At 57.1% G+C, this 21,152-nt stretch overlaps 1 protein-coding gene across 3 annotated transcripts in view; it reads left to right on the forward strand.

The window, feature by feature from the left end:
• SLC6A6 (solute carrier family 6 member 6) overlaps nucleotides 1-21,152 on the forward strand; it is a 76,143-nt gene that overhangs the window by 48,735 nt on the left and 6,256 nt on the right. For all 3 annotated transcript variants that reach the window (XM_045832283.1, XM_045832284.1, XM_045832285.1), the window contains 6 exons: nucleotides 3,557-3,689; nucleotides 9,887-10,021; nucleotides 11,129-11,232; nucleotides 11,365-11,489; nucleotides 15,072-15,184; nucleotides 20,334-20,471. In XM_045832283.1, coding sequence (XP_045688239.1) covers nucleotides 3,557-3,689; nucleotides 9,887-10,021; nucleotides 11,129-11,232; nucleotides 11,365-11,489; nucleotides 15,072-15,184; nucleotides 20,334-20,471 — 748 coding nt within the window. The remainder of the gene's footprint in view (nucleotides 1-3,556; nucleotides 3,690-9,886; nucleotides 10,022-11,128; nucleotides 11,233-11,364; nucleotides 11,490-15,071; nucleotides 15,185-20,333; nucleotides 20,472-21,152) is intronic.

Consider the following 21,152-nt stretch of genomic DNA (forward strand, 5'->3'; position numbering starts at 1 on the left):
GCAGTGGGGGGGTGGGGGTGCAGGGGAGATGTGGCCAGGTTTGGGGAAGGCTGGTGTGGCTAGGAGCCACCTGTGAGGGGCAGTGCACCATGGCGGTCTCTCCAGGGCATGGCACTGCAGTTTTCGGAGCACCGGGGGACAGCCCAACAGATCCTGGTCTGCTTTGTGGCTGAGGCTGGTGCGGGGTGGAGGGGGGGGCAGGGTGTGACAGGGAAGGGACCTGAGGAGGGTCCTTTGAACTGAGTCCCCTCAAAAATGGATTCAGATAGACCCACACACTTTCCGGCCTTTGTGGCCATACTTGAGATAATCCTGGAAAGGATGGATGTCCGTCGTTTTGGCCCCCAGCCCATGTCAGGCTGAGTTATGACAACCTGTGATTGATGAGACGTGTTCCATTCTTAGAACATCTGCATGGCCCATTATAAACGTTTTCTAGAGTTTAAAATAATTTGTATAAAGGTGGTAGGTGCACATTGAAAACAATCAAATAATGAAAAAGTATATTTAATGCCAAGTGAGCCCCCCCGACCCTCCCCAGCGGGTTGTCCCCAGCGGCAGTGACACAGCCAGCGTGTTGCACGTCCTGCCAAAAACTGTCCGTGCGTGTTCGAGCACAGTGTGCACCCACCCCTTTCACACAACAGGAGGCACGCCTGGGTGCTGTTCCTCACCTGGCTCTGTTCACCCGTGCGTCTCCAGGACGGAGTTCCTTATCAGTACCCAGGGAGCCGTCCCCGAGTCCGGGGCTGCAGAGCACTCATTCCACTGAGCCTGAGCCTGCTCCGCCGCTGTCGAGGGCCATTTGGGTGGCTGCCAGTTTTCGCCCTTGCAGACAGCACTGCGGGTGGACCCCGACTGTGGCCGCATGTGCCAGTGTGACTGGAGAGGAAGAGTCTTGGGACTGGGATTGCCGGGTCGAAGGAACCATGCTCTACCGTGTCACCGGAGGCACCGTGAGATGCTACAGGGAGATGCCACCAGTAGGAAAAAAAGCAGTTCCTTGCTGTGGCCGGCTTGGCCGGTCCATTGCCTGCAGGAAGCCAGTGTGGCAGCTTCCCGTTCACAGCGGGCACCGCTGGTTTTCCCAGGCGGTGTGGGGAGGAGGCAGAAAGGTGTCGGTGAACCGACCGCTGGCTTGGTGCCAGCAGAATCCCAGCTCCGAGGTTTCAAGCTTCTTGGCCAAATTGCTATTGAGGAGAAAAGGCCGTCTGATGACTGGGCGCCTCCTCAGCATTAGCTGAGCGCCTACTGTGTGCCTACCTGTGGGATTCTTGTCTCTGGGTTGTCTAGAGCCTGGTGGGCAAGCCAGACTTGTCACCAAGGGTGACACCCAGTGTGAGCGGACGGGCAGGGACTCTGTGGTTGGTGGTCTGTGGTGCAAAGGGAGGGCTTCCCTGGAGCATGAGGACGGGGTGCGCGGCCTTGGCGAGGCAGCGGCGCTGTGGGGGTGGAAAGTGCTCTCTCCCGGACATTCATGGGGATGCCTGGGGCCTCTGCCCGGCGTGCCCTGGGCCCTCATCGGAGGCACCGAGCTCTGGAGGCTGCGCAGGGAGGGCTTTCTGTTGTACAGCGCTGCAGCCGCCAGATCCGCGAGCGTGGCAGGGCCCCAGGCGGGATGCAGTTGGCCGCCAGCCCTGCCTTATGGGGATGTCCATGGTCCCCTGCTCCAAGGTTCCAGGTGATTCCAGCTCGGGGCAGGGGCTGGAGAGACTCTTTTTAAAGTTTGGGCTCTTGTTTTCTCTGTGAATCAGAGGGCAGTTAGGTGGGGTCCAGAGGCCCTGCTGGGCTTTGGAGGCAGGCGGGCCTGGGTACAGGGTGCCAGCTCTGCCTCTGCTGTATGTGTGTTTGGGGGCAGTGGGCCCCCCCAGCCTTGTTTTCCCCATCTGTGAGAGGGGGCAAATGACCTCCAGTCCTCGGACCAGATGACATTAAACTGAAAAGAACTTTCTGGTGTTGCCACAAGCACACGCCGTCCTGGGTGACGGTGGGAAGCCCATCGACCAGCTGGAAAAAGACAAAGGGAAGCCACCCCTTCTTAAGGTTAGTGGGGATGTTGGTCCAGAGTGACCTGCAGACTTTCCATTCACCCCAGTGAAGTCCTTTCATTCCCTCAACGTGTATTCACTGAGGCCCTACTATGTGCTGTGTACTGTGCTAGGTGTGGAGCACAGCAGAGAAAGGCCTGGCTGGAATGCCAGTCGAGTGGGAATTTTGAATTTGTTCAAGGTCCTCGTGTTGAAGCTTCTCTGGAGGAAAGGAAAAGAAGTGATGAAAACATGTCCCAGAGTCCTGACCATGGGCAGCGCCCCCCGCTGGCCGAGAGCTGGGGGTGGTCTGGAAGGCTTTCCCTGCAGCATCCTGGGCGGGAGCCATTCGTGTTTTACAGATGAGGAAACTGAGGCAGAAAGTCACATAACTCTCTCCATCTGTCCTGCTTCAAAGAGGGAGCTGACTTTCGTTAGAGGGAACCCAGCGTCTGCCAGGGGAGCGTGAGTGCTCTGCCTCCCATGGTGTGTGGCCTAGAGACTTGGGGGACTGGTGACATCAGGGGCCAATGTCCCTTTGCTCGGCATGGCTGCCCTAGGTCAGTGCTGCGGCCATCAGAGCTCTGGGGCAGTGGGGACGTTTCTGGGCACCAGGGTGCATGGTCCGCTCAGCCATCAGCACCCCGTGCTGCCCTGACCTGGCCTCAGATGGCATCTGCCCCGTGGGCTGTGTCTGAGCAGGTGCTTGTGCGTGTTAGCAAGGTTCTTGGCCGCAGAGACCCAGGCGGTGACGGGCGGTGCTGGGCGGGGCTGGTGGCTGCCCGGGCTGATTGTCCTTCAAATGTCTACCTGTCTCCTGTCTTCACAACCCTGGAAGGGGAAGGTTCAGCCAGCACTGCGTAGGTGCCAGCAGCTGCTCCAGGCCTCTCGGCCTCATGACCGTTAGAGCCACTAGGTTCCTCCGTGGCCGGCTGCAGCCCCTGGCCCTGTAGTTAGCGCCTTGTGTGAGTTTTCTCTTCACAGAATCCCTGTGAGGAGGTGGGGGGGTGGTGTTCTACAGCCACAGGTGGAATACTCTGTCCCCCCTGAGGCTTTCATTTTAGTGAGAGATCCAGAGACAAAGCAGGTGAATGGGATAAAGGAGGCGTGGGGCAGCATGCGAGGGGATGGTGGCTGTTCCGTGTTAGAGGTGAGGGCGGGGTCTGGGAGACTGGGGAAGTGGCACCAAGTCCGAGACTCCACAGTGGAGCCGGGTCTGCTGAGAATGGGTGACATGGTTCTCATTTTACAGATGAGGAGACTGAGGCTTGGGGGTTTACTTAACTTGCCCAAGGCCAGGCCGGGTTGAACCCAGGTTCACCCGACGCAGGAGTTGGAACTCATCCCCTGGATGACTCCCTCAGCAGCTCTGGGATGAGGGCAGTGGTAACTGTTTCCCGAGACCCTTGGGGAATTCCGGGACTTGGAGGGGACGGGCGACCTGTGCGCACGCAGCACGCGACCTGGGATCTGAACCCCGGCCTGCCCAGAGCATGGCCTGCCTGACTCGCGGCTCTGTTTGCTTCCAGGCGCAACGTGCTGAGCTTGTCTTCTGGGATCAACAGCCCCGGCTCGCTGAAGTGGGACCTCGCTCTCTGCCTCCTTTTCGTCTGGTTGGTCTGTTTCTTCTGCATCTGGAAGGGCGTCAAGTCCACAGGGAAAGTGAGTTGTGCTTCTGTCCCTCCCCTGCCTCGTGGAGAAGGGCCCTGGCCGGAGAGCACCCCCGGCCCCGCGGGCCGCCGGCCCAACACCCGCCCTCACCTGGGACGGGGTGTGGGCTTATAAACCGGTCCCCGAAATGCAAGTAAAGGCCTGGTGTGAAGGGTGGCCTCGTTTCAGGATAGAAAGACTCCCACCACGTCTGGTTTCAGGTGATCAATGGTTTAACGACCAACGTGCAAAATTCCTGAAAACGGAGCAGCCGGCTCCCTCTGCGGCCTGCACAGGCTCTGGTTTCGGCCGGAGAGCAGCCGTTAGCAGATACCTAATGTTGAGGTGGTAACAGATAAGTTAGCTGGAAATGAGGTTTTCTGCAATTCTGTTAATTAGCAGCTCTTCCTGGAAAAGCATGGACCCTTGCTTCTCCCCGTGGGTCCCTGACGGGCCCCCTGACCCCTGGGGGCTTGTTAGACACGCAGACCCCAAGGGCCTGCCTTGGACAGTGAGAATCTGCCTTTGAATAGGAGCCCAGGATAATCTAGACTTACACTGAGGTTTGAGAAGCGCTGACTTGGATGTTTGCTGCAAAGTCAAATTAACTAAATCATCATGCCCGTAATGGTGTAGCTGGTAACTAAGATGTTCCTTATTAAGGAAAACCGTCACTGGTGATTAAGTGCCTCACTCACAACCAAGATGTTAGTTGTTAACCAAGACGTTGGCCGTGACTGAAACACGCGCTGCTGATTAATGTGTTACATGGTGACTACGAGGATGTAAGCCATTAACACAGGCAGCGGCGGATCCTTACAATGCCAGCCTTTAGTTCAGATTTCAGGTATCCGCTGATAGGTATTGGCCATAGTGGCAATGTCAGCCTGTAACTACAATGTTCTGTGTTAACAGAGCCGAACACTTGCCTGCTAACCACGCCACGGACTGGTGTCACAGCCACCGTGATGGCAGAGTCAAGCACCGTGGTCTGTGGCCGGAGGTGTGAGCCTGCACCCACGGCACGCAGCCAGTAGTTGAGGGGTCGGCCTGATCTGCTTTTCATTTCCCCCTGTCAGTTGCTTCTTGATGGGGGGGGGGAATCTCTAAGATCAAAAAGCCCCTAACGGTAAAAAAGCATGTTAAAGTGGTATTTGAGGTGCAGCGGTGGGCAGTAGAGACATCCGCTGAAGAAGGGGCCGTGGCTGCGCCAGAATCTGGAGTTGAGGACCGTGTTCTCTAGGGCTGAAGAGCCCGTGGGCAAAGGCGTGGATCTGAGCAGATTCCAGCTGGGCGAGGCCTGGGCCCCAGTGGTCGCAGAGGCGGAACGGGATTGCTTTTGGAGGGGGGCCTGCATCTCCCACGCTCTCTGCCTGCTTCTCAGGGCAGAACCACCCTGTCTGTGATCCCAAAACCCAGTGTGGAAAGGAAGCAGGCCAGGCTTCAGGAGTCTCCAGGTGGCACCCCCCTAGCCAACATGGTCCCCCAGGATGGGCTCCCGGGTGCTCGCCCACCCGTGTTATCCCGTTTCGTCACCGCCTCTCTTCAAACGATGAGGAGACTGGGCCTGAGAGGCGAGGTGTCTTGTCCAGGGTAGCGCCCTTGCCTTGAGCCTCAGTTCGTCTCCTAGAAAGTGGGTGGCAAGGAGGGTTAAAACGCCAGTGCCTTCCTTACCCTGCCTCCATTTCCCCACGTAGAGGTGAGCCTGTCAGGAAGTCTCCGAGCGCTGGTCCCGAGCAGTGCCAGGGACGCGGCCATTCCGTAGCTCTCACCGGCGCTGAGCCTCTGCACCTGCTGGACGCTGCTGTCCGAAGGGGCCAGGCGTGTGCAGGGCTCGACACACAGACAAACGCCCTGTGGTCCAGCACTGACAGATTCTTTGGCTGTAACGATATGTAAAATATTGGCTGGGGCAAAAGTAGGTTTATGGTTGTGCGTATGCAAAATACAGAGTTTAGTGTGGTATTGTTATCTGTTAACAACTGTATTTTCTGTATGAACAACTGTAAACCTACTTCTGTGTGGCCGTCTGTGGGTGGAGTGAGACGGCGACAAGAAGACCTGGGGGGAGAACAATGCACGAGAGAAAACAGGGAGTGTCGGGTGCCGTGGTGAACAGGGTGGCCAGGTAGGGCTCCCCGAGAAGGGGACTTCAGCGAAGGGGTGAAGAGGTGAGGGGGAGCCTGGGGACACCTGGAGGAGGGGGGACTGACAGCTGGTGCAGAGGCCCTGGGGTGCGCCTGACCAGGCCCTTCGGGAGCCCCCAGCCTGACGGAGGAGGCCAGCGTCTCCCAGGAACAGGGGGCAACAGTTGAGACACAATGGAAAGGGCAGAAGAGTTGAGTCAAGGAAAAAAGTAATTCTAGGCTGTGCGTGTGGCCAGTTGAAGACGTGACCTGTTAAAGGTCTCCTTGCCTGCCCCGGGAGACAACCTCCTCTGGCAGCTCCAGGCCCCTGAGGGGCGGGCGTGGTTCCCAGAACAATAGCAGGGTCCGGGCCAGCCCACAGAGGAGGCCAAGACAAAGGCACAGTTAGACTCAAGCTCCACGGCCTGCTGGCCACCCAACCACCCACCCGCCACCGGCCCTGGCTTCCAGCCCTAGCCGCAGGCCAGGTTCGTAGTCATCATGGTTCAGGGAGGTGATGAAGTCCAGACCCTCACACAGGAAGCACAGTCCCGCGGACCCAGTGGAGGGCCCTAGCTCACGCGTGTTCTGAGGCTGTGCCTCCAGGGCAGTGGTGGCAGTCAGAGCTGGACCTGGTTTGGGGCCTCAGCGCTGTCCCCACAAGCTACATAACTGTGGGCAAACCCCTTTCCCTCCCTGAGCCTCATTTCCCCCTTGTGTGAAATGACTTAGCAGTGCCACCCCCCCTCTCTTCACACAGGGGTGCTCTGAGGACCCTCAGGGCCCGCTGAAGCACTGGACTCCGACCCACAGCCCCACCTGCCTAGACCTCCCCCCCAGAGGAAGCTCAGGGCAGCAGGAGACTGGACCATCTCTCTCCTGCCTCGAAGGCCACCCTCTCCCCACTGTCACTAGAGAATGAGGAAGAGTTGCCCTCGCAAGTTTCCAGGGCCATTGGGCCACAGGGCATTTGGGTCAAGGACTCGGAGGAGCCACAGAGGTTTGCCAGCAAGAATGGAAAACTACCATGTCCCATGGCAAGGCCTGCTGGGCCACCGCCAGAGGCCCACTGGCGGCGGCTGGCACCAGCCACTCCCACAAGGATCCCGGAGGAGTCACGGAAAAGTTGAGAGAACGGCTCTCAGGGGCTTGTCCTCAGAGTGGTAGATTGTGCAAAACAAGGGTGGCTTTACAAGGAGGCGGCCAAGGTGAGGCTGTGTCCATTCTGGCTTTGGGGGAGGAGCACAGTGACAGACACAAGACACGGGACCCTGCACCTCGCTGGCCCAGATCCAGTTCCACCTCTGCCACCTTGGAGCTCGGTGACCCCAGCACCCCTTTTTGTGGTGAGGATTAACTGAGTTAGCATGCGTCAGCTCTTAGCGGAGTGCCTGGCACTCAGTAAGCACCATATAAGTGCTTGTTAAACAGATTAAATACAGAAAAACAAGGGAAGCCACCCCCTTCCCCTGGTGGTGTCCTGTGGCCCTGACACAAAGCCCTCTGGCCACCATTCGGTCGTCCAGCCCAGCGGAGCCCAGCTGGCTTTGAAGTAGCCGCCCTCTGGGGACGGCCTGCTGTCAGCAGCTATTGTCCGCCAGCCCGGGTGTGGCAGCCGAGGCCCAGGGTGGAGACTGGTCGGGGGCCTGTCCGCAGGAAGGGAGGAGCGGCCGCTGGTTTTCTTCTTTCACCCCTTCTGGGGCTTCCTGCCCCACTCCCACCCTCCACACCTGCCTTCTCGTCCTCGGGGAAATAGTGAGGGCTCCCGGCCCCAGGAAAGGAAGTAGGGTGGCTAGGGAAACTGAGGCCCAGAGGAGAAAGGGCGTCCAAGGAGAGTGCAGCAGAGGCAGGAGTAGGGCCCACCTGTCTCACGGGGCCATCGGGAATACTTCCTCCTTGCCCATGTTTCTTGAGGGCTCACTGCGTGCCAAGCAGGAGCGAGGTAAGCATGCGGATTTCCCTCTGCCCAGCTGGGAAGTGGCAGAAGCCAGTACACACCCAGTCTGGGTGCCCCAAGCTGACTCTCAGCCACTTCCCCCACCCCAGTGGCAGGGGAGCCTCAGAGCTCCCCTTGTCTGAGCACACCCCTCTTCACAGCTGGGGAAAGGGAGCCTAGAGAGGGGCAGTAACTTGCTCAAGGTCTCTCAGTAAGCCGGTCCCGACCCTTGGGGGACCCTGGCCTCCCTCCGGCCTTGTGGGGGATTGACTGACCTGCCAGACTCGGAAGGACTTACTGCTCACGTTGTGGTCTGGAGGCAGGCCCTGGGGCGCGTCCCACTCTGCCACTCCAGCGTGTGGGACCCACAGAGGCAAGCAACGGGCTCCCTGGGCCTGTTTCCTGGCTTCTGACACGCAGGTAGTGATAAAACCTCCCACTGTGAGGGAGGACAGGTCCGACTGCATTTAGAAGTTACCGCACTTGCAATAGTGCCGGGCACACAGTAAGCGCTCAATACATGCTGGCTGGCGGTATTGACAGAGGGCAGCTGAGTCAGGTAGGCCCTGAGAGCGTCCTGTTTGCCCTTTCCCAAAGCCCCTTCCCGCCTGTTTCCACACAAAGAGATGGTGGCTGCCCAAGAATTCTGCCTCACCGAGGGTTCCTGTGCCATCCAGGCGAGCTCTGTCACCCTCTGTCAGTGTCTGTCACCCTCCTGCACCCAAGCAGTGCTCTGCGGCACCCTGGCACTGCCTCCTCCCCCCAACACCACGGCATGTCTGTGCTGCTCGCAGCCTTAGTTTGCCTACCCATGAAGTGGGTGTGTTGGCTGTGTGGCGGTTCCTCCCTAGTTTCTCGGCCCATAAGGCCCTCAGAGGGGGCTGTGGCTCTGGGAGCGGATTCTGCACCCTGCAGATAACCTGGGCTAGTCTGAGCCCTGCTGAGCCTCCACTCCCCTGGTCAGCAGGCGGCCAGCGTATCAGTTTGAGGTGGGCACGGGGACATGACGTGGCCTTGTGCCTGCAGAGTCGCAGCTCAGCCGGTACCCTGCTGGAAGTCTCAGAGTTTCACATCCATTCAGCCACATGCCTTTGAGCTACTTGCAGGCATAAGCCTTGCCTGGAATCTTCTCCTCAGGATGAAAATGATGGGGAAATCCATCCCCGAGAACTGAGGCCACAAGATGTTTGGAGACCAGTGCTTTCGGGATAGGAGGAGGGGAGAAAGCAGGGCAGGCCCTTGGGGACAGAAAGGCCCAGCCTGGGTTATCTTTCATCCACACCTTGCACTGACCTCGGCCTGTCTGGGGTGTGCTGCGTGACCCAGGGGAGGCTGTGGGCCTCCCATAGCTCCGAGGAGGTGGAGGGCCTTCCCCACCCTGGCCGAGGGGCTTTGGAGGCCGCATTGCCTTCCCAGAGGTTCCCCTGTGCTTCCTGCAAACTTGCAGTGTCCACAGAGGGCCCCGCTCCTTGAGCACCACAGCCTCAGGCCTCTCCCAGTCACGTTAGAGACGCCACCCCGTGGAATCCTGGTCTCACCGCTTGACGACGACTTTCTCTTTCTCCTGTCTTCATTTGACACATGAGGCAACAGGCCCCAAGAGGTTAAACCTGATGCCTGAGGTCACCCTGCAAGTGAGGGGGAGAGCTGGGGTTTGAAGCCGTGCTTACTGACTCTGGACTGTGAGCCGTACTAGTGGTTGTCATGTTAGCTCACGTGAGCTGCGTGCCGTGTGCCAGCTGCTGGGCTGAGCCTCATTCACACACACACTCGATAGTTTATTGTCTTTTTTTTGATAGTTTACTTTCTTATTTTGCATTTTCCATCTCTACCCCCTAGAATGGTAGTTCTATGAGAGCAGAGATTTGTTTTCTGTCTTGTCCACCACTGTATTTCTAAATGTAAATATTTATAGGACTTTTTTTTCATTGAATCTTAGTGAATCTATGAGGTAGGTACTTATAACCTATCTCATACTTATATAGGTGAGACAACCATGGCCCAGAGAGGCTAAGCAACATGCCCAAGGTCACACAGCAAGTGAAATGGCAAACTTAGCCACAGAACCCTGCCTCAGGAAAGACTCTCTGATTTAACAGCAGCAGGTGGCACCACAGGCCTCCCTGAATCCCTGTTGTCCCTCACAGGTTGTCTACTTCACGGCCACTTTCCCATTCGCAATGCTCCTGGTGCTGCTGGTTCGGGGACTGACGCTCCCCGGTGCAGGGGCAGGCATCAAGTTCTATCTGTACCCGGACATCAGTCGCCTCGAGGACCCACAGGTACTTTGGGGCAGCTTGTCCCCCCTCCTACCCAGGGCCTCGTTCTTGGGTGCCATCACCCCCTGGTAGTTTTCCATGGGGCGGTGGCGGATCATTCACAGTGCTGTGGGCTTTTCCAGCTAGCTGTGTGTGTATCTCTTCATGTGGAGGACTCCTGAGGCAGGCCAATTATAGAGTCTTCTTCAGGCGCTAGGCCAGGGAAGAGAGAGAAGTCTTTCTGAGTGAGTTTCTCCTTGGACCTGGCCCCTGCCTGCACCAGCTGAGAGAGCTGCTGGCTTCCTTGGCCAAGGATGGAATTCAGAGTTAGTGACCTTGGAAAGTGGAGGGATCAGTACTGAACGCCCACCTCCTGGCACTTGGCCATGTGACCACAGGGGGTTGGAGAAAAGCCTGGGAGATTTTATGGGCCTGTTTAAGGATCTTTTTGTCTCCAGGATGCCCAACCTTCAGGTTGCTACTTTGGGTCTCTTCCCCTCTCTCTTCTCCCTCTGGGCAGGCAGTGGGTGGGACGGGGCTTGGCTGCTAGCATCAGAGGATGGCGTGGAAGGCAGCTTTGTAGCCATGAGGAGGCCTGCCTAGGGAGGGTTCTGGAGAGCAGCTTTGCCTGCATCAACCACTGGGGGATTCCTCTCCTATCCAACTTAGGGTCCCCAGACAAGAGCAATTACAGTAGAGACAGCAGCCTTGACTTCACGGGCTGCCACTGGCACTGGGCTAGGTCTTTATCCTCTAAACAGGCAAAATAGCTCTGTGGGGCAGGGCTGTGGAGCCCACTTCACAGAGGCTTCGGGGGTCATATTGACTTGCCCACGTTGATTCCATGGTTGGAATCTAGATCCATCCACCTTGAAAGCCCAGCCTCTTAACTCGGATGCTGAGTGACTGGGGTTTCTTCAACTTGGGGGGTTCCCTGCAGCTCAGTGTTGTCTTGAAAGGCATTTGGATTTCAGCACAGACGCTCCAGTTGCAATGGAGAATCTGCGCATTTTGAGGGGCAGTCCTCAATGGTCCCGTGGCCAGGGATCCACGCTGCCCCCTCCAAGAGGCCAGCTCTAACAGCCCCTTCTCTCTCTCCTTGCCGCCCCCCACTCCCCCACCTCCCCACAGGTGTGGATCGATGCTGGGACCCAGATATTCTTCTCCTACGCCATCTGCCTGGGGGCCATGACCTCGCTGGGGAGCTACAACAAGTACAAGTACAACTCATACAGGCAAGTGATGTGCCGGCGGGCCTGGTGGACCTTAGAAATGATGATGATGTTTAAAGAAAAAAGAGAAGAAGTAGGGAGCGTGGCTTCCTTGTGTTGTGAATTAACTTGCTCCCTGACATATGTGTAACTTAGGGACTGTATGCTGCTGGGATGCCTGAACAGTGGTACCAGTTTTGTGTCTGGCTTCGCAATTTTTTCCATCCTGGGCTTCATGGCACAAGAGCAAGGGGTGGACATTGCTGATGTGGCTGAGTCAGGTATGGTGGTATTGGTGGCAGTGGTGGTGGGCACTGCCACCTAGTGTGTAAGATGAGTACTGCAGGCATGAAGCCAGACCCCAGGGGCTTTGGAGGGGGGGGGACGAGCCTGGTTTCCAAGATGGACCCCCCCCACCAAGATGTCCCATAAGTACCAAAGAGTACAAAAGCTAAATTTTAAATACTTTCATTGCAATTTGGCCCAAGGGGCGGCAGAAACATGGGTTTGGTTAAGTCGGGGAATATTTAGCTACTTTTGTGTGGTCTTTCCCTCTCCCCCTCCTCCCCAGGCAAACTCCTGGTTTCTACAACAGAAACCACTCTCCTAACTCAGGCCCAAGCCAGCCACCAATCGGCGTTCCATCACCACCTTCTCAGCTTTGGTTTCTGTATTTTGCACTTTGCTCCCAGCGCGCTCCCTCTAAACAAGCCCATTCATTTGTTCCACTGATGTTTATGGATTTATCGAGTCTCTGCTCTGTGTCAGGCACCACCGTAGGCCTGGGGTGGGGGAGACATTGGGCATGGCAGGCCGCCCTCTGGGACAGGGACAGATCTGATTTGGGGGTGGGTTGAGGAGACACTGTCACCCTCCCAGGGTGTGGGCCCTATTGGCTGTATGCTCCTCCCCTGGACATGTGGAAATGAAGGAAATACTCTTGGAATCACAGGCTCTGCAAAGCCTGGGATCTTAGTCTGGATCCTGGAGCTGCAGCAGGATAGTTCCAGAATCTGGGAACCACAAGGTCTTCAGCTGCTAGAACTCCAGAGCCTCAGAGCCACAGTATCTCAAGTGCCTAAATTCTAGGACTTGCCATGATGCGCCAAGTCCTGGACTTGCAGCTTTAAGACGGCAGTGGCTTAGATGTGGGAATGAGAACCTTAGGCTCCCAGGATCCTCTTAGTCCACCTTTCTGGCTTCTGTGCCCTTTCCCAGCCCTGCCCAATTCACCTGAAGGTGGCCTTCAGTTGCCTGGAAGTTGTGTTATTTTACACACCCCCTTCTGCTCTGCCCTTACGTTAGTGTGATGTAAGGTCCTTACTCCAGAGACTACCACAGACCAGGGACAGGTTCAGCTGGGGTCCTGCCCAGGTGTTACCCTTGCCCATAGGACCCTGGAGTTGGGGGTCGGGGTGCCTCGGCATTGTGTATTCAGATGTCTGCTCCACAGATGAGACCACTGGCCTGAGAGTCTTGGGTGGTCAGGGTCAGAGCGGGGGTCTCTAGGGTAGGGCCCCTCTGCCATGAGGGTGTCCCCACACCTGCCTCCGCCCTGACCCTGGATACATGTGAGAACACATCGGGGCTCCCCCGAAGTGTTCTGAGCCCCTGGGCTCTGCTCTCGTCCTCACTGGCAGAGACGCTGCCAGGCCCCACCCTTGTGTGCAGGACAACGTGGCAGGTCCACCCTCGGCCCCATGCGTTTCTCCACTGACCCTGCTTCCGAGTCAGACCTCTGGACCTAGCCTTCCTGCCCCGAGAAGCCCCCGAAGGCAGGCCTGAGACTGAGGACACAGAAAGTAATTCCAGAAACACCCACAGCCACTTGTGATTTGGCAGAGTGGTGAAGGGAGACAGTAATACGCCTCCTTCGCAGAAGGCTTTTTTCAGTCGAGGGCTTGCAAACGGGTTCTGATTGATTGACTGGGAATCACCAGGAGCATGGAGCGAACTTGGTGGTGGGAGATGTGCACCCACATGTAAGACAGCACTCTGTGGACAGCTGGGCATTTTCACATGCATGTGTACATCGTCAGCCTCAGTGGTTCTCTCCCTCCCGTCCACTTCAAAGACCTTGGCATGTATTCCCCACGGTGATGTCTGAACAGCCGACACATCAAGGGTGATTATTTCTCTAATAAGCTTTTAACAAGCACCAGATTGAGTCGAGTGCGTTTGAACGAGATCATTACTTAGCTGAATGGAGTGCAAATGAGACGCGGAGAGGCGCGTCCTCTGCCGACGGGCGTGCCGAGCGCTCGGCGCAGCCGTGCTGCTTCACGGGGGTGCTCTCTCGCGTTCACTGTGCACTTTTAGATGGAGGTGCTCGGACCCTCTCCCAGAGGCTCGCTTGCGAAAGGCAAAACTGAAATACAGAAACGAGTGCGTTGAGAACCTTCACAGCCCCCAGAGGGGTGGGGGCCCCATTTTACATCTGTCTCGAAGTCGGCTGGACTGGACTCCTCACGCAGAGCTGACATGTTGGGGGATGGGGGCGCAGCCCAGGTAGCGGCGTAGTTTCCTGGTCCAACTTTCGCTTTGGGGTTAGTCCCACCCCTCCCACTTGCGGCTCAGGTGCTCGTTCTCTAGCCGCCCGAGGACGGTCGGTCACGGTCAGGTCTCCTCAGACCCAGTGGACTCCGGATCGTTAGAGGACTCACCCTTGACCACCATGTTTGTGTGTAAAGCCGTGCGGTGTGGTTTCTGGCTCCAATTTATGTCAAAGTCCTTTTCCCCCATTCCTACACCATTCATTTGCTTCAGATACCTGCTTTAAGTATCCTGCCTCTAGTCCTTTTTTGTTTCACATTTCTTGTTCTTTTTGTTTGTTTGTTTTTAGTTTTGGATTTTATTTTTTCAGCTCAGGCCTTTTAGGCCTCCTGCCCCTTGGACCCACAGGTCTCAGTCACAGCTCAGCTCCTCCCCTGGTGTCATCTCCTAGGTTGGCTGAAGGCAGAGGGAGACATTTCTCCATGTCCTTAGAATGGTTCTAGTCAGAAAGGCACCCCCTGAGCTGATGGGGCTCCTGTCTCCCAAGCCCTGCCGCCAGACTCTGCCAGAGTCCCCTCCTTAGAAACCAGAAGCCCTTTTCTAGGGACATGGTGTCAGCATCTAAGGATCTGAACACGAGAAGGTTCCTTGGGAGTCGTTTATGGTGACCTGCCCCTCACTTCTCAGGTGGGGAAACTGAGGCCCTGAGCGGGCACGTGGTGATGTGAAGAGTGGAGGGGGGCAGTGGGAGGAGCAGTTGATTGCAGGCCACGGGTCCCTGGGCCTGGCAGCTCGCCCCCCACACTCCCCCCTCAGCTTCCGCCCCGGCTGTGACGTGGCCTTGGTGGGTGTGCAGAGGCACCGGGAAGAGATGTTGGCTGTGTGGGGCAGGTGCTCTATTTTCCTTCCACTTAGGCAGCGTTTTAGTGGAAACAGGGATTTAGTAGTCAGCTCACCAGGGCGCTCCCCCAGCTTCCCTCCAACAAATGTCGGCGCTGGTGCGGCTGCTCCGCTTGGAGGTGGGGATGCTCCTTTCCAAGCCAGCAGACTGAGTCCAGGCTCAGAAGGCCCACTGCCCACCCCAGATAACCCGGGGCCATCCGGATTCCGTGTGTGAGGAGGCCGCTTGAGCTGCTGCTTAGGAGACAGATGCTAAAACGGGGCCCCACCTGCGCCCCCGTGCGTCCCACCCAAAAGTGAGACAGGCCTGGTCTCTTTTCCCAGGCCGAATTGCGGCCCGGCTCCTCCCTGCACTTTGGGTTCGGGGGACCCTCCCTAGACCCCGGCGTCTTTGTGTGAGGTCGGAGCTCGGTCCTCGGCCTCTGACGTGTCTCCCCGCTCTGTCCCTCCCCGTCTTCTCTTCCCTTTAGGTCCCGGCCTGGCCTTCATTGCCTACCCAAAAGCTGTGACAATGATGCCACTGCCCACATTTTGGTCCATTCTGTTTTTTATTATGCTTCTCTTGCTTGGACTGGATAGCCAGGTATGTACAGATGGAGGGGCTGGCCACAGGGTGGGACTGGCCACGGGGAACCTGGTTCTGGGAAAGCCTCCTTGTCTGTGCTGTGTGCGAGGTGGCTACGCCCTCCCCGTCCTCACACCGAGCTTGCAACAGCTGAAGCTTACAGTGAGCGAGGGCCCCTCTGGGACGCCAGGAGTGGGAAAGGCCTGGGGCAGCGGGAGCGTGACATGCCCCCACAGCACAAGTCTTTGACCTCAGCAAGGGGAAGGACAACCGAGGGCTGGTTAAAACAGAGCCGCAGGCGGGAAGTAGAAGGGCAAGGCTGAAACAGAAACGCCGGGCTCCCGGGGAGCAGCTGGGCAGGGGCCCAGGAGTGACACCAGCACGTGGGCCATGAGGGGAAGGGACCAACATCTCTGCTTACGGCACAAGGTGGTCCCAGTACCAAGAGTCCTAAATGGGGCCAGAAAAACCTGAACCACACTCTTCTGTGCTAATTAGAGCACAGCGGCTGGAATTCTTGTCCCCACAGTGGAACCCTCATCTTGTACTGCTTCCTGAACAGCCCAGCACTGGGGAGCCTCCCTCAACCCCACCCGGCCTCTGGCCATCCTGGCTTCTGCCCTCCTGGGGCGGGGCTCCACCTCTTAACACCCTCGTCCCATCCCCTCCAGGGTGCAGGCCTCTACCTGGTACTCAGTGAGAGCCAATTAGGGCTGCACCTGCCTTTGAGTAACACACTTCTAAGCCTCTGTGTGACATTGGGCATGTTTCTTCCCCCTCTGAGCCTCAGTTTCCTCATCTGGTAAATAAGTATGATTGTGTCTCCATTGCCTTCCATGAAGCACCAGGTACAATGCCTGCTATAGAGCAGCTGTGACCTCTGGTCACCTGTCCCTGGAGATAGGTATATTTTCACTGGGTCTTCTCAAGACGACAGTTCCCAGCACAGGCGTGACCCCGGAAGTGGGGAGTTGCGGTGGGCAAGGCAGGTGGTCCTGCTCCCAGGGCTCGTGAGAGCCGTGTGTGTGGTGTCTGTCACCAGAGCTGGCGTCTGAGGTTGGTCACTGAAAGCAGGCGTCTTGCAGCCTCATGTGTGGTCTGGGGGTCTGGCTGACTCACAGAAGTCATTGGTCATCAGAAACCCAGTGAAAGGAGGGGCCTGCAGCCAGTTCAGGGGAGGGCTTTGCCGCCTGCCCTCAGGGCAGCAGCCACAAAGCCAGTGCCCAGGGCGGGTCACAGGAACTCAGAACCAAAGTCTTAGATGGGCACGCAGAGCAGAGGAGGTGGTCCAAGAGCAAGGTCAAGAACAGAGCAAAGGGTTTGTCTGAAAGGGGAGCGTGATTAGCAGAGAAGATGATGAAAATATTTGGGGGATTGAAAACAAAATACTCTCGCAGTTGTTGAGGGGCTGGAGCTGTGTAAACAGCAGGAGGACTCCATTAATCATTCCTCCTTAATGAGTTTGGCCTTCGGAGGCCCCAAGCACATGGCTTTTATAACTTCTTCCAGACTGCTAAGTGAAAGTGAAAAACAAAAACAGAGAGAGGTTAATCCATGATGAAATCTGATGTGTTCGTGGGCCCACAACAGGCCCCTTAGTCTGTGGAATTCTGCTTCCTGAGTGAGCGTTGGTGGTTTTATCCATTAGATTTTCTCCCGGCGAGGCCATGCACCTCCGAGCTCAGCCCCACAGAGACCAAGGCCCTAGGGAACCCCAGTGAGCTCACAGCCAGCCTCAGAGGGAAGGTCCTCTTCCCTCTCCAGAGCGTGGCCTGTTTTACCGACAAGGGACGTGGTGGGCTGGTGCCTAGTGAGCCGGGCGGGGCCTGGTGTCCGGTTCGGCGGCGCAGGCTGGGCTCCCTCTGCGCCATGTGCTCTGCGAGCCTGGGGACACGGGGAAGGTTTTGCCAGTGCTGGTGACCGCCACACACCCCGCCAGCACCGTGACAGGTCAGGTGCTGCCGGACGAGGTGTGCACCTGGGCCCGGCTTCGCGCCTGGCTTTCTGTGCGTGTGTGCGTGGTGTCGCACTCAGAACGTGAGATGGCCATCTTCCCCGTGTCTCGGGGTGCGGTTTGGTGGGATTCGGTACGCTGGCCTGGCCTGGCCTGGCCGTGCAGCCGTCACCACCGTCTGTGTCCCAGAACCTTTCATCTCCCCACACTGAAACTCTGTGCCCACTAAACACTGGCCCCACCCCCCACCCCAGGCCGGCTTTTTTCTGCATGAGCTCCTTAATCTGCACAGTGCCCCAATGCCTGAAAACCTGAGGTTTAGGGAGATGAGGACACCCCTGGCTGAGGCCCGCATAGCTGGTGGAGGAATGAGGCCAAGGCTTGACCCTGGGGCTAGCTATTCCCAGACCTGCTAGTTTATCTCTCTTGTCCCCACTCTGAGTTACCCCCAAATAGCTCTCCCCTGTTGGAGGTGCAGAGACCCACAGTTGACCTTAGGTGCGGTCTCTCACTTATGCAGGAGCTTGACCCTTGCTCATTATAGAAAACATTCTCCCAAAATTTCTGGTATTGAAATATGCTAGAAATAGGGGTGGGGGCACTCTCTCAGGAGCCATCACACTGTTGAGCATTTCTTGGTGAGACGGAGTAGGGATGTCCCTCACCCAGAGGCAGATGCTGGTAGTGGTCCGGTCTGCCTGAGGGGACACAGCCTGTGAATGAATGTGACAAGGACAGAGCTGAGCTGCAGCTCCTCTCTCAGGAGCTCACCCATCTCAGCCCTCTGACACGGGTTAAGCTTAGTCACCCAGTTGCCAGTTCATTCTAATTATTACTGGAAAGGGAATCAGGCCCAGAGTGGGTCTGCCTCGGGCCGGCCTTGACTTCATGCAGGAAAGATTTCACAACACAAGTCCGGGTGATTTTGAGATTAGGTTTGTGAAAGCTGGGGACAGTGGAACAGGAAGGGCTTAGAGTAGAAGAAGCAACAGGAGAGGGACTAGGTGGGGTTGCTTCGGCTCGGAGAAGTCAGGAAAAGGGGGCCTTGGAGACAAGTTCAGGGGGGAAGTCTGAGACAAGCTGCTGCTGCCCATTGCTCCTCGAGCTGCAAATCTCTTGGGGACCCTTAGAGTGCAGGAGATGCACGGATGTGAGGGGAGGAGAAGGGGGGGCACAGTCAGGAGTGCTCTCCAGAAGGAGCGTACCCTGGATCCTTGTCTCTAGAGGGTTTTAAGGACTGGGAGTGTAGGGGAGGATCTCAATAGAATACTCATCAGCTTTCCCAGGTGTGCCCTTTTAGGGTCGTGGTTTCCACTGCTTGGTCAGCACCAGGGCAGGGGGTCTAAGTGTCATGAGCATCAATATGCCAGGGGAGGGAAGGCCACCGTGAGGGTAAGGTCAGGCACCAGCTTTTCCCATTGCCAGGCACCTGGGGCTTTCTGCCCTGGTGACCTATATCTGGCTGTAAGTTACTCAGCCAGTCTGTTCAGCTGTCTGTCTCAGTTTCCCCATTCCACTTGCCAAAGAATTTCCCTAGCTTCCTGCTAACCTGCCTCATATGATTTCACATCTGTCTCAGCATATCTGCTGAGTCAGCAAAGCCCTCCCATTTTACAGGGGGAGAAACTGAGGCTTGGGAAGTCAGGGTCCCACGACTGCTGTTCAGAGGGGCAGGTCTGAAGGGGCTGGTGGTGTGGGGGTGAGGGGGCGGCGTTCTCTGGAGATGCAGGCCTTGGCAGCGAGGGCCTCGTGCAGGCCTGGGCCCTGACCCGCAGTGACACTGGGTCTTCCTGTCTGTGATTTCCCTATCTCCAAACAAGAACGAACCTTTGTTTTTAAACTCCCTTTGAAGCTTGACACTTGAGCTGCAGGTTAGCTATAATTCAGTGGCAATTTAGGTTCAAAACCCTTTTCACTTGACACTTCAGTTAGAGGTCAGAACCTCAGTCCCTTGTATTTGGGCACTTTTCAAGAGCCTCTCGGTCACCTTTGCCCTGAAGCCCTGGCAACAAAGAGTCATTTCTCCTGCTGCTCTGAGTGCATGCACGAAAGGATCTGTGCCTGGTTTGATCCTCCCAGGATGCATCCCGGAGGAGTGAGTGGTTGGGCTTGTCTTTTTTGTAGGAATGCTGTGGAGAGATTCCTTCCCAAAAGCTGCTCCCGGATGAAAGAACAGAGCAGAAGGGTGGGGGGTTAGCTTTCCGATTTTTAAAGGAGTGAGATGGGCCTAAGAGGGTGTGTGGGTCAGCAGGGCAGTTTGTCTGTGGCCATCTGAGTGTGAAGTGAGTCCGTGGGGCCTGGTAGCCTGAGGTCCAGCGTCATGCATGGGGGCCTAGAGACAGTGGCGGGGAAGTGTCCTCGCCGGGTCAGCTGCAGAGGCTGGAGTCGTCTGCGGGGCCCTGGTTAGGTCTGGGACACGTGTCCACAGGGTGGAGGTTTACGCTGCCCTTTGAAGAACGAGGCAGCGCTCTGTGTCATGATAGGGAAGTCTCTAAGCTCAGCTATTAGGTGTGCCGATGGGAAGATTTAGAAAGACTGGGAGTCATGCTAGAACATCACCTCATGTTTAGGGGCCCAGGGGTGGCTTCCCAGAGTCCGTGAGCCTTGGAGTCCTGGCTTCAGTGAGCTTACACACGTAGGCATGTAGGTGTGCATGCATGCACACCTGCAACATGCTCTTGTGGGCCTACGAGCCCCAAAGAGTTTGAACCACCCCATGAATCTGATGGGGAGACCGAGGCCCAGACTTGCCTTGGGTTTCCACCTGTTCATCACGTGTCTGTGGAGCAGCTACATGTGCCCAGCGCAGCTGGACACTTGTGACCTTGCAATGAGGGGACGTCACTCTTGGGTTCAGAGAGGACCAAGGCCAAAGTGGGAGGAGTTTGTCTTGTCAACACACATGTGCTAAAACACATGCCAGGGCAGAGGTCAGCATTGGCTCCAGGGAGGCGGTCACCCTTGAGCTGGGTCTTGAGTGATGGGGGAAAGGCATTCTGGTGGCAGGATGGGGCTCAGCAGAGGTGCGAGCTGCGAGATGTGGGAAGAGCTGTGTGTGGGCCACCGGCCTGACCAGCAGGCCGGGCCCGAAAGACCAGGTCCATGCATTTGGACTTGACCCCGAAAGCTGACTGCATGAGCCAGGCTCCTCTCTCTAAACAGAGGGGAGGTGCTGGGCACCTGCCACTCACACCGCTCTCTTTTCCCCCCAAGTTTGTTGAAGTCGAAGGACAGATCACGTCCTTGGTTGACCTCTACCCATCCTTCCTAAGGAAGGGTTTCCGTCGGGAAATCTTCATCGCCTTGATATGTAGCATTAGCTACCTGCTGGGGCTGACGATGGTGACGGAGGTAGGTGGCTCTCTTACAGGCACGAGGGGCCTCCCCTTTGCGGGGCTCTTGGTGCCCCTGATATGTGTCTCAGTGCAGTTCAAGATCATACTGCCTTCTTGTTCCCCTCAGCAGCTGGGTGAGAGGACCTGGGTGGGTGGTGTCCTGAACCCACCCAATGCAGGGGTCCTGCCCTGCCCAAGGGCACTCGGCCTACACTGTGGAAAGGAACTCAGCAGATGACCACACTTTCCCCCACCTTTTCCTGTTACTATGGCAACACTGCTGCTCTCTCTTTCCCTTATCCTGGGAGGCCTGGGGGAGGGGTGCTCCACCTAAAATCCATGTTAAGGACAGCTCTGTTCCTCCATGACTGTGTAGCCGCCCTTCACAGGCCTGGAGGGGAGGTGGTTCTCGAGGGTAAAGACTTTAGGCAGTGTGGAGACCTGGAGTGTGCCTTGGTCAGAGAGTGGGCAGGGCCGGAGGAGGGTCCATTTGAAGTAGGACAAAGAAGCACAGGAGGAAAGGAGCAGGAGTGTCTGAGGCAGCAGTGGACCAGCCAGTCTAGCGAGAGGTGGGCCAGAGAAGAACAGACCCTCGTGCTAACCAGCGTGGGCCTGTGGGCCCTGCGCAGGCCCAGGGCAGGCTCTCCCCACCTGTCCCCACCCGCCTCCCACATTCTGCAGCACAGGTCGCATCAGT

This window comes from Phyllostomus hastatus, unplaced genomic scaffold (assembly GCF_019186645.2).
Source record: "Phyllostomus hastatus isolate PE091 unplaced genomic scaffold, TTU_PhHast_1.1 phas_contig_16, whole genome shotgun sequence".
NCBI classification, from domain to species: domain Eukaryota; kingdom Metazoa; phylum Chordata; class Mammalia; order Chiroptera; family Phyllostomidae; genus Phyllostomus; species Phyllostomus hastatus.